This window comes from Pseudoliparis swirei, chromosome 15, assembly GCF_029220125.1.
Source record: "Pseudoliparis swirei isolate HS2019 ecotype Mariana Trench chromosome 15, NWPU_hadal_v1, whole genome shotgun sequence".
Lineage (NCBI taxonomy): Eukaryota > Metazoa > Chordata > Actinopteri > Perciformes > Liparidae > Pseudoliparis > Pseudoliparis swirei.
The window spans coordinates 3,490,398-3,502,604 of record NC_079402.1 but is presented as its reverse complement, the minus strand read 5'-3'; the positions used below and the strand labels follow the sequence as shown (position 1 = coordinate 3,502,604).

The 12,207-nt window shown below is 39.5% G+C and overlaps 1 protein-coding gene across 1 annotated transcript in view; it reads right to left on the bottom strand.

Moving 5' to 3' along the window:
• LOC130205656 (collagen alpha-3(V) chain-like) overlaps positions 1 to 12,207 on the bottom strand; it is an 86,797-nt gene that overhangs the window by 54,342 nt on the left and 20,248 nt on the right. The window contains exons 2-6 of the mRNA XM_056433152.1: positions 5,339 to 5,486; positions 5,077 to 5,235; positions 4,196 to 4,391; positions 812 to 946; positions 46 to 126 (exon numbers count right to left, since the gene is read on the bottom strand). Of these exons, the coding sequence (XP_056289127.1) occupies positions 46 to 126; positions 812 to 946; positions 4,196 to 4,391; positions 5,077 to 5,235; positions 5,339 to 5,486 (719 nt within the window). The remainder of the gene's footprint in view (positions 1 to 45; positions 127 to 811; positions 947 to 4,195; positions 4,392 to 5,076; positions 5,236 to 5,338; positions 5,487 to 12,207) is intronic.

The following is a 12,207-nucleotide window of genomic DNA, read 5'->3' as shown; positions in this document are numbered from 1 at the left end:
AACTCAGACAGACGGCTTTAAAGCCACGGAACAAATCCGACTTACACGTCTGGCAGAGCTCAGCGGTGACTGGTCCTCGGGATCCCCCAGCAGGTCCTCCAGGTCATTTGAGGACAGCAGGAGATTCTAAGTGTCAACAGAGAGGAACGTTTACGAATTAATACAACAACAAAAGAAAGAAACCAGATTCGTTTTACTCATGAAAATGACATTCTCTCTCTCTCTCTCTCTCTCTCTCTCTCTCTTTCTTTTGGAGACGTGTGCGCTTTTAAACGACGTTGGTGTTTTAATGATATAGTTTGTTCTGTGTTTTTATTTGCACAGTTTTTTCAGATAATTTATGTGCTTTTTAAAAACAAAACAAAGTAACATGTGATTTGTTCGCACTTTATTTGAAGAAATTGTAAAAAAATAAATTATAAATATTTAAATAAAGTGTTTTTGAAAAATCTAAAATATCTCTCTCTTCTCTCCCTCTCCCTCTCTTTCTTTTGGAGACTTGGACACTTTTAAACAACGTTGGTGTTTTAAGGATATTATTTGTTTCTGTCGTTAATGAGGAGAAATTGTCAAAGAAATTCTAAATATGTAAATAAAGTGTTTTTGAAAAATCAAAAACATCTCTCTCACTCTCTCACTCTTTTGGAGACTTGGACACTTTTACACCACGTTGGTGTTTTAATGATATTGTTTGTTTCTGTCGTTTCTGTCGAAATTGTAAAATAATTCTAAATATGTAAATAAAGTGTTTTTGAAAAATCAAAAAAATCTCTCTCTCTCCTCTCCTCCCTCTCTCTCTCGCTCTCCTCACCTCCAGGGCGTTGTGGGTGCGTGGCGAGCGGGGGGGCTTGGGGGCGGTCCCTCTACAGCGTGGCGGGTGGTGGCTGCAGTGTCGCCGGGCGGCGTCCGGGTCGCCCATCAGGAGGCTCAGCTGTCCGAGGTGACCCTGCACAGGTGGAAACATCATAATATAACGTGAGTGTTTTTAAAGACTCAAATCAACTTCACGTAGAAAAGAAAAAACGTTTTCAGCAGAAAATATATTGAAGTTAAAACGGGACTCAATGTGGCAGGAGGGTGACGGTATAGCGTAGCACTAGCAAGATATTAGACACACATTTTTTTTGGGAGGGGGGGGTTTCCACCTCAATGTCCACCTTAAATAAATAGAACTGCAGCAGATCTGCAGCATTGAATGATTGTCAGTCATCTTTCTTTCTTTTAAGCATCTAGAATTACCACCTTGCGGTCACCTCGAACCGATCACCACGCCTCTCCAAAACGTCATCACTTTATCATTTTATTCAATGAGACGTGTGTGAAATCCTTGAGTTATGGCTCCAAAAACACGTTCAGCGAGGTAACTAATGGATTCCCCGGCCAGCCCAGGTGGACAGGCGCCCCTCGCCCGAGGCGTATGACCCGTGAGGATGGAGACGGAAAAACCGTGGCAACGCACAATGCCGATAATGATCTGGTTTCAGTCTCTCAATTGTGAATCTTTGCTCAGTTTTCTTTGGATCTTGACCCGGTGGTTAGAGTCTCCGTCCCTCGGTACATTATTAACTTCAGTAGTAGGCGCATACGCACGCAAATCAAGATTGCATTGGGAATTATACATAACATTTTTGGCATTAATGTGCAGTGGAAAAATAAAAAGTACTATGGTAAAAGTATGACCTTTTCCTGACCTTGACCTGACCCATTGACCCGATTGATCTCAATCTAATCTAATCCCCCCGTCCAACCACCATTCAAATTCCATGCGATTTACGATTGAGTCAATACTTTTTGAGTTCTTTGTTTTTGACCTGTGACCTTTGACCTTGACCTGATCGATCCAAAAAATCAAAATCTAACTAACTGGATTATAAACAATCATCCATCAAATTTCATGGCTGATTTGGTTCAATACTTTTTAAGATGCGAATAATAACATACAAATAAATAAATAATAAATACACGGATCATCAAAACCTAACGGCATTTTTTTTCAATAAATAACCGGCATTTTCAATGCGAAGGTAAATATAAACGTACAGCTGTCGGTACATGAGGGTCTGACTGTGGACATGTTCTGTATAAGCTCCTTTAAGAATATACACACACACAATGGAACGCACACACACGCGAGGTTGCCGCGGCCGTGTATTTGGCGCCTTCACTTCACCAGGAACTCTCACATCACGCCAGACACGCCAAACAGCGGCAGACATTTAAAAAAACACCTCCGTCCTCCGGCTGTGTTTATAAGAATGTGACGGTGGATGAGAGAGTGTGTGTGTGTGGGGGGGGGGGCTATCTGTGTGAGTCTGTGTGTGTGTGTGTGGGGGGGGGGGGTCTATCTGTGTGAGTCTGTCTGTGTGTGTGTCTGTCTGTCTGTGTGAGTCTGTGTGTGTGTGGGGGGGGGGGGTCTATCTGTGTGAGTCTGTCTGTGTGTGTGTCTGTCTGTCTGTGTGAGTCTGTGTGTGTCTGTCTGTCTGTGTGAGTCTGTGTGTGTGTGTCTGTGTGTGTGCCTATGTGTGTGTCTTTGTGTCTATGTGTGTGTGTGTGTGCCTATGTGTGTATCTTTGTGTCTTTGTGTGTGTGTGTGCATGTGTATGTGTGTGTCTGCATGTATTTGTGTGTGTGTGTCTGTGTCAGTGTGTGTGTATTTGTGTGGTTCTGTGTGTATTTGTGTGTATGTGTGTGTCTGTGTGTGTGTATTTGTGTGTGGTTCTGTGTGTATTTGTGTGTGTGTGTGTAAATTTCCTTGTACCAGAACCATTTAAAATCAATGAGATCTGGAATATTTAAAAAAATGTTGCCCCCGATTGCTGTTGCGTATCATGATATCATAATACATGAAATCTGAAAACACATGAGACCAACTAAACTCATTTTAACGAGCCTTTGATCTTATATCCTCAAATCACATCCAGAGACGACCGGAGAGAGACGTACCCGTCCGCTGCGTAAAGAAATGTTTCATGTGTTCTGCAGAACAACCTCAGACCTCAGACCTCAGACCTCGGGCATCGAGCTTCACACACATCGACACACACATCGACACACACACACATCTGCTGCATATTTCCATATAGGAAAACAATTTCTCCTCATTAATCATGACAGAGGCCCCAAAAACATGAACTCCTGTTAATTTTCCATAAACGACATGCGGACGACATGTGAGGGTCACAAATAGAAAAAAAACTCAACACCCCTCCCACCCCGTCCGTCCGTCCAGAATGCAAAGCCAGGTGCATTCTGGGCCCTGTCCATTCTGGAGAGGGATCCTCCTCTGTTTTGTTGTTCCTGATCCGATGTGAGGTCAAAGGTCAGGGGTGTCGTATGTGTACGGATTGTAAAGCCCTCTGAGGCCTAAACACACGCACACATGTTCATCAATACTGTAATGTTCAGGATGCTTTTGCATAATTCTTTGAGTAGAGACATCGTTTGAAATAAGTGCCTTTATTTGGTCTTTAAGGGCGTCCCTAATTGTGTGTCTAGGCTTAATTAATTAAAGGAAGTAAATCGTCTGTAATCCAACACAACGCTGCTGCTGGGGAAGTAATTATGGTTAGAACAACACACACCTTATAAAAACAACAAGCATTATGGGCCACGTGTCTCTGTGTGTAAGTGTGTGGGAAAAGGGCCACGGGGCTACTTGTGTGTTCTCGTGAGTGTGAGTGTGTGTGTGTGTGTGTGTGTGTGCGAGTCTGTCTTTTCGGACTAAATCCAAGAGAACTTGAACTATCCACATGTGGTTTATTACCCGGCAACAGTTGTTTTAAATATCATCTGGCCGTCGCACAAACATCTGCGTATGCAATATGTGTGTAGAGCGACAGAGCACGAAAACAAGTTCATCAAGGCAACATTGAGACCCTGACGTTCATTATCACGTCCGCTGAGCGTCTGACCCGAGGTCGGGAGGATGAAACATCATGAATGCAGATTTTGGGCTTCTTGTATGGACTAACTGATAGATTATGGGGTGACGGGTTTATTATTATAAGCTTTGGTATGTGTTTTATGATCTCTCCATCACGAGGCCCTGGATCTCTCTGTTACCACACAGACACTCCAGAACGTTCCAGAACGAGCTCAGTAAAGTATAAAGTGTGTCTCTGGGGTTTAGGAGTCCCTCTGTTTCCTCTAAACCACCAAAAGAAGTAATTTTCACCGAATAATCTCAGCCCCTCACCTCAAACGGCGTCTCGGAGCCCTCGACGACGCCTCCGATGACGAGCAGGCCGCCATCGGTTCTGACCCCGGCGCCCCGGTGGACCCAGTCCACGCTCTCCAGCAGAGAGCAGTCCACGTACAGCGCCAGCCGCTCGGCGGACACGCTGACGGCCACGCGGTGCCACTTCCCATCCGACAGGCCGGCCACGGGGAACCTGACGGGGGGGGGGGACACACACACACACACATGGGAGAGTTCAAAGCAGGCTGAGGCCTTCTGACTGTTAGAATACAGATGTGAGGAAAAGGAAACAACCTGTTTTACCCAGTGAGGAAAAAACTTCGGAATAAAGACAATTTCCAGATTATGTGATGCCAGATTATGTGATGCCATGTGGCCAAAGGAGCCGTACCACAGGCAGGTACATAAGGCCCCAGTGTCAATGAGAATACTCATTATATATATAAGATAAGATCATTTATTTGGGGACTTTTTGCCTTTTTAGCAGAAGCCGAAGGTAGACAGAAAAGGGGCGGAGCTAGACGATGACAGGGCAGAAAAGGGGCGTGGCTCCGATAAAAAAACGGGGATGTATAAAGAAGAAGGCAGGGCCCTAGTATGAGTATTAATATATATATATAAACTGAGTATTAATATATGAATATATAGTACAGTAGTAGTAGTACAGTAGTAGTAGTAGTAGTAGTAGTAGTAGTATAGTATAGTAGTAGTAGTAGTACAGTAGTAGTAGTAAAGTAGTAGTAGTAGTAGTAGTAGTAAAAGTAGTAGTAGTAGCAGTAGTAATAGTAGTAATAGTAGTAGTAGTATTAGTAGTATCTATGTGCATCTGAAAAGTACAAGAAGAAGAAGGTAACCCCCCTAGACCGGGGTGTGCTCACTCGTAGTGCCGCTGCTGTGTTCCTCTGAAGGTGACGGCGTGGCCGCTGATCCGCAGCTGCAGCGCCACGTGGCCGTCGGCGCCGAGCGCCGTGAAGACGCTGTGCTCGGCGCTCTGAGGGCTCCTCAGCTGCACCAGGACACTGAACTCATCGGCAAAGCTGAACACACACACACACACACGCACACAAACACATACCATATATCAAAAAGATATCACACAATGGCACAATTAATAATGTGGCGATGAAGATGAAGGCGTACCCGTCAGCGAGGAGCTGCCGAAGAGGCAGAGCCAAGGTGGAGTACTGCCCCACCTGGAGGAATGCACACCTGCTGCCGTCCTCAGCGATGGAGGCGTTGCTGCCGTCGGACAGCTGGAGGGAAAACTCCTGCAGAACGTCCACCTCGTCTGGAGAGGCGGTCAGGAGAGAGAGAGAGAGCTATCGGCACTACGCTAACAGGAAGTCAGACAGTCAGTTTGGATCTATGTAAGTATGTAAGTATGTATGTATGTAAGTATATAAGTATGTATGTATGTAAGTATGTAAGTATGTATGTAAGTATGTATGTATGTATGTAAGTATGTATGTAAGTATGTATGTAAGTATGTATGTAAGTATGTATGTAAGTATGTAAGTATGTATGTATGTATGTAAGTATGTATGTAAGTATGTATGTAAGTATGTATGTAAGTATGTATGTAAGTATGTATGTAAGTATGTATGTAAGTATGTAAGTATATAAGTATGTATGTAAGTATGTATGTAAGTATGTATGTAAGTATGTAAGTATGTATGTATGTATGTATGTAAGTATGTATGTATATAAGTATGTATGTAAGTATGTATGTATATGTAAGTATGTATGTAAGTATGTAAGTATGTATGTAATGTATGTATGTATGTAAGTATGTATGTAAGTATGTAAGTATGTATGTAAGTATGTATGTATGTAAGTATGTAAGTATGTAAGTATGTATGTAAGTATGTAAGTATATAAGTATGTATGTAAGTATGTATGTATGTATGTAAGTATGTATGTAAGTATGTAAGTATGTAAGTATGTATGTAAGTATGTATGTAAGTATGTAAGTATGTAAGTATAAGTATGTATGTATGTATGTAAGTATGTATGTATGTAAGTATGTAAGTATGTATGTAAGTATGTATGTAAGTATGTAAGTATGTATGTAAGTATGTATGTAAGTATGTAAGTATGTATGTATGTATGTATGTATGTAAGTATGTATGTAAGTATGTAAGTATGTATGTATGTAAGTATGTATGTAAGTATGTATGTAATATGTAAGTATGTATGTAAGTATGTATAAGTATGTATGTAGTATGTATATATGTAGTATGTATGTATGTGTGTATGTATGTTAGTATGTATGTATGTAAGTATGTAAGTATGTATGTAAGTATGTAAGTATGTATGTATGTAAGTATGTATGTAAGTATGTATGTATGTAAGTATGTATGTAAGTATGTATGTATGTATGTAAGTATGTATGTATGTATGTAAGTATGTATGTATGTAAGTATGTAAGTATGTATGTAAGTATGTATGTAAGTATGTATGTAAATATGTATGTATGTAAGTATGTATGTATGTAAGTATGTATGTATGTATGTAAGTATGTAAGTATGTATGTATATATAAGTATGTATGTATGTAAGTATGTATGTATGTAAGTATGTATGTATGTATGTAAGTATGTATGTATATAAGTATGTATGTAAGTATGTAAGTATGTATGTAAGTATGTATGTAAGTATGTATGTAAGTATGTATGTATATAAGTATGTATGTAAGTATGTAATAAGTATGTATGTAAGTATGTAAGTATGTATGTATATATGTAAGTATGTATGTATATAAGTATGTATGTAAGTATGTAAGTATGTATGTATGTATGTAAGTATGTATGTAAGTATGTATGTATGTAAGTATGTATGTATGTAAGTATGTAAGTATGTATGTATGTAAGTATGTATGTATATATGTAAGTATGTATGTAAGTATGTATGTAAGTATGTATGTATGTAAGTATGTAAGTATGTATGTAAGTATGTATGTAAGTATGTAAGTATGTATGTAAGTATGTAAGTATGTATGTATGTAAGTATGTATGTAAGTATGTATATGTATGTATGTATGTGGTATGTAAGTATGTATGTAAGTATGTATGTAAGTATGTAAGTATGTATATGTAAGTATGTATGTAAGTATGTATGTAAGTATGTAAGAAAGTATGTAAGTAACTAAATATGTAAGTAAGTAAGTAGGTATGTATGTATGTAAGTATAGAAGCAAGTATGTAAGTGAATAAGTAAATATGTAAGTAAGTATATAAGTAAGTATGTAAGTAAGTAAATAAGTAAGTAAATATGTAAGTATGTAAGTATGTAAGTAAGTATATAAGTAAGTAAATAAGTAAGTAGATATATGTGTGTAAGTGAATAAGGATGTATGTAAGTATGTAAGAAAGTGTGTAAGAATATGTAAGTAAGTATGTAAGTATGTATGTAAGTGAATAAGTAAATATGTAAGTAAGTATGTAAGTAAGAAAATAAATAAGTAAGTGCAAAAGTAAGTATGTAAGGGAATAAGAAAGTATGTAAGTAAGTAAATAAGTAAGTAAATATGTAAGTAAGTAAGTGTCTAAGTAAGTACATAAGTAAGTATGTAAGTGAATAAGAAAGTATGTAAGTAAGAATGTAGGTAAGTAAATAAATAAGTAAGTAAGTGTGTAAGTAAGTAAGTATATAAGTAAGTATGTATGCATTATATAGTAAGTATGTATAATATTAGGCCACAGTGTACCATTATTACCGTGTAAGTCTGAATTTTAAGCTTTTGCTTTATAGCGCGCACAAAATGTACCTGCAGGAATCTCGTGAGACGGTGTTTCCCATTACAGAGCGGGAGTCAAGTCGCCTTCTGTCTCGTGTAATTGCTGATAAAACAGGCTCATAATGACGGGTTCCTTTAACTTTTTTTGATTTATTTCCACGCCGTAGGATAAGCATTAAGGTAGGGGGGATGTCAGCGTCTCATGATATCTTGGTGTGCTTCCAAGAAAAATATCATGAATTTATGTGACGTTATCTTGGCCGAGACCAAAACATCGTAATGAGACGACGCCACGAGCTCCCTGATCCCGAGGGTATCATTATCTGGTCTCATTAGTGGTTACTTGATTGACATCCAGTTTCAACCTTTAGAAGTTCCTAGAACCTACGCTTAGCACACTCCCTACAGTCATCCAATAGGACGATTCCAGTTTTCCATCCGATATGCGAGCGCAGCCCAACGGGAACGGATCCCTGCAGCCGAGTTCAAAAACCTTGTGAAAAAAGCCTCTCCGGAAAAATGGCCGCCGTCACATCCTCAGATTGAAGCCTGTGGTTTTTCCAAAGTCACGTTCGACGACCATTAATGGGTTTAACGTCCTGGTGTGCGCAGACTGTTCCAAGATTAGGAAACCCAGACATGGTAATAACCATTTGGGTTCAACCACTGATGGCATTCCTGAATAGAGGGAAAAAACACTTACGGGCCCTTTGCCTTTCAAACCTGCCGGGAGCTGCTACAAAAATTCCCTCCTATTTAAAGATTATGAGTTTTCTGACCTTTGGCTCGACCCACATTGCTGAACGCGGTTGTACGCTTTGTCTCTTTGTCCGTCACGTCATTAGCAGTTAAAGTTAAAGGAGTCTTTTATTTTGACTCCGGGAAAGAGCCGTTCTTCATGAACTGTCCACCGGGGGCGTCGTGCTGATATCATCATATGAATACAGCGCTTCATCATATTTGGAGGAAGCGATTCACCCCTCAAAGGCCGGCGCTCTTGTGTCCCGACGGTGACCACGCGTTAACCTTCAGGAACTGACGGAGATTACGACCAATCAGGCCGTTGGAGAAGGAGGAGCCTCTTAAACAGAGGCACTAAAACATGAATCTCTGGGATGTCGCCTCTACGAACATGTCTGACGCCGCCTCCGGACTCTTTCCAACGGAGTTCCAAGATATATCAGGACTGCTGGAGCAGGTTAAACCCGACGTTCTCCAAAGCACTCAACAATGAATCCGTGTCCGTCAGAGCCGTTGGCTCTTTACACTCATCCTGACACACTACCCCCCCCCCCCCCCCGGGAAACAAATCTGGTCTCGCCCTAAACATTCCAACGTAGCAGCCAGGAAAAGATATATGGACAAGAACCACTCTGGTGGAGACGGAATAATGGTTTTCCTCACACATCTGACCTTCAGGTAACAGCCGCGAGGTATGCCAAGGTCAAATAGTCTGCTGGCGTCGGCAATTAAAAGTGCTTCACAGGAAACCATCAAAACAGAATGCAGAAGAAAACAAGTCAAAACGCAAGAAATAGAATAAAAGTTGCAGTGCAATGTACCTAAAACAGCACTACACACACACACACACACACACACACAGCTCAACCTGTAGAACTATAAAAAATAAACATTCAGTATAGGAACAATACATCTTTCCGATTAAGGCAAAGAAATCTGCTTAATCATAGAAAAAAGATATGAAACACACACACACACACACTAACTATTAATAATTGTTGATGAAAAATGGACACAGAGTCCTCAGGAAGAGCGCAGGACTTTGAAGCAAATTTGACCTAGTGGCCAAACCGTGGAATTACACCCTCCAGGTCCTTCACATGATGCCAGTGAGCACGAAGAAGTCCGTTGCTCAGAGTCTGTTGCTCTCCTGGTCGTGAAGCTTTCCTCACACTGGAGACTTCCAGATGTCCTCTGATGTGTCACTCCCGACTGCCTAATAGATCGTTATCGTAGTCCCAGAAAGTCGACATGAGAACATGAACCCCCGCCGCAGTTCAACGTTCTTTAGGTGAGCCATCGTTAATTAGAGGGACAGTGGTTTCCCACAGCTGCATCTGGAGCCGTAAAGTGGGATCATCTGTTGTGACATCGTTTCTATTTTAGGATCCGATGCTGCGTGAGATTAGCGAAAAGACGACAGGGGGCACTCTGGGCTGCAAGGAAATGACGTTTACGTAAAAGTATGCCGGTCGGTATGATTACATGTTATTACTGCGGCCATAGCCAAACACACACCTGGATGCTAACATCCGGTAATGCACAAGTTGAATGGGTTCATAATATGTCATATACAAGCCTTAAAACCTCAGCCAAGACAATATACTTAGTTTAGCAACTTATAGTCTACTGAGAGTACATTTCTATGTCGCCACATTAGAGCAATCATCAGAAATGTATGTTTCATTCTGAACACAATTACAATACACAAGCGCCCCACAATTAACTGAGTGCAATGGACCGTATGAACGGCATAAACATCAATCACACACAATCTGCAGCCTCCTGGAGGAGCGTGAAGGAGGCCCGATGAAGTGGAGTGTATCTCAATTAGCTGTGATGTTTAGTGGCAGGAAGTTGGAGGGGGGGGGGAGGGGCGGAGGGGACCTTTTCACACAAGATCACGGGTACCGCTCCGATGCTCCGATGGTCTTCATTAAGCTTCGCGTTTGTGTCTGTGTTCACGAAAAGAAAATTTTCACGTGCCAACGCCGTGCCCCTCGAGCAGAACTGGGAAAACACGCTCATGGGCCGCTCTCTCAACGCCGCAATCAAACGACCGAGCCATTACAATGCGGAGGGGTGGAGGGGGGGGGGGGATGGGGGGGGGGGGGGCAAAAGTGAAACAGATGTTGGGAGTCTTGAGTCAGAATGAATGTGTGAACAGTGAGGGCTTTCAGGGTGAGCTCAGTCTTCTGGTCACTAAGCAGACTGTGTCTGTCCTCCCTGCAGTTGGGCTGAGAGTCGGACTCTCCTCGACTCTCGAGGTTCTGGGCTCGACCTCCGGGTAAAGACACCGGCTTATCGAGACTTAACTGGTGTCTCCTCTGCTGTTGCCACACAGCCTGCAAGATTGAATAAAAACGTGGTAAAGAAAACACTTAAAACAAGGAAGGAATACTATATATATATTATATCATATTATTCTATATATATATTATTATTATATAGATGATATTTCTTTTTATTATATTCTATATGTTATTCTATAATATATATAATATTTTTATATATATATATATATTATTATTATATAGATGATATATATTATTATTATTATATTATATATGTTATTCTATAATATATATAATATTATTATATATATATATAACTATATTGTTTTACTTCCTCATTTGATGTGTTTTCTTACAAGGAAGTAATACAGTATATATATATACTGTATATATGTATATATATACAGGACTGTCTCAGAAAATTAGAATATTGTGATGAAGTTCTTTATTTTCTGTAATGCAATTAAAAAAACAAAAAAAAACAAATTTCTTTTCATTACAAAATCAACTGAAATATTGCAAGCCTTTTATTCTGATTTATTGCTGATTATGGCTTACAGCTTAAGAAAACTCAAATATCCTATCTCTAAATATTAGAATATCATGAAAAGTATACTAGTAGGGTATTAAACAAATCACTTGAATTGTCTAATTAACTCGAAACACCTGCAAGGGTTTCCTGAGCCTTGACAAACACTCAGCTGTTATAAATCTTTTTTTACTTGGTCTGAGGAAATATTAAAATTTTATGAGATAGGATTTTAGAGTTTTAGCTGTAAGCTGTGTCATAATCAGCAATATTAAAAATAAAAGGCTTGCAATATTTCAGTTGATTTGTAATGAATCCAGAATGCATGACATTTTGTTTTAATTGCATTACAGAAAATAAAGAACTTTATACATATATAATATATATAACATATTATTATATATATCATATATATATTATACATATAAAAATAACTATATATATTATTATATATATTGTTATATATTGTATTACTTCCTCGTTTGATGTGTTTTCTTACAAGGAAGTAATACACTTTATATATACATATATATAATATATATATGTATATATAAAAATACTGTATTACTTCCTCGTGTGATGTGTTTTCTTTCCTATATCAGATATTTTTGTCCCACGCCTAAAGATTTACATAACAATGCAAACATGATGATGCTAATCTTAATTATTTACCATGTTCAACATGTTAGCATGATGAAATCATTTAATTG